The sequence below is a fragment of the Apaloderma vittatum genome, unplaced genomic scaffold (assembly GCF_000703405.1).
Source record: "Apaloderma vittatum isolate BGI_N311 unplaced genomic scaffold, ASM70340v1 scaffold40765, whole genome shotgun sequence".
In the NCBI taxonomy this organism is placed as follows: Eukaryota; Metazoa; Chordata; class Aves; order Trogoniformes; family Trogonidae; genus Apaloderma; species Apaloderma vittatum.
In genome coordinates, this window is record NW_009717261.1 from 3,240 (window position 1) to 3,780 (window position 541).

At 63.6% G+C, this 541-nt stretch overlaps 1 protein-coding gene across 1 annotated transcript in view; it reads left to right on the forward strand.

Annotated features, from left to right (window-relative positions):
• Positions 1-536, forward strand: part of SNX11 (sorting nexin 11) — a gene marked incomplete at its 3' end in the record, with an annotated part of 2,966 nt that extends 2,430 nt beyond the window's left edge. The window contains exon 6 of the mRNA XM_009869819.1: positions 442-536. Within this exon, the coding sequence (XP_009868121.1) occupies positions 442-536 (95 nt within the window). The remainder of the gene's footprint in view (positions 1-441) is intronic.
• Positions 537-541: the final 5 nt, after the last annotated feature.

Sequence of the window (541 nt, forward strand, 5' to 3'; positions counted from 1 at the left end):
GCAAGAAGCTGAACTAGCAGAGACCTCACCTGCGTGTCCGAGCCCTGTGGCAGGTTCCTGGCAGAGATGCTCTGGGTGTTCCCACCACCTCCATGCGAGGTGTCACCTTCTGCCCCACCCAGCGCCCGTTGTTTCATCGTGGTTTTCAAATAGCAGGAAGGAAGGAAGGGCGGGCTTTGAGGGAGCGCAGCAGCCCAGGCTCATGGGTAGGGACACAGGCAGTGGCGTCCCTCTGGGCTGCCAGCACCGGCTGCCTCTCTCTGGTGAGGTCTCGCCTCCTCCTCCCTTTCCTGCTCTGGGCTTGCGTGCGAGGGCGAGCGGCCGGTGGTTGGAAGGACAGCTTGGGGCTGCCACGGAAGCAGCAGTCGACTTGGAGACGTGCAGGCACCTCGGGCCCTGCATCTTCCCCACCTCCCTTCTCTCTGACCTGTTCTCTCTTCCCAGCTGCGCTGGCCTGGGAAACCCGCAGGGTCCGAGCTGCCCAGAGCCCTTCCCCTACTGGAGCGACTTCGGCGTGGAGGAAACCAACTCGGACAGTCCT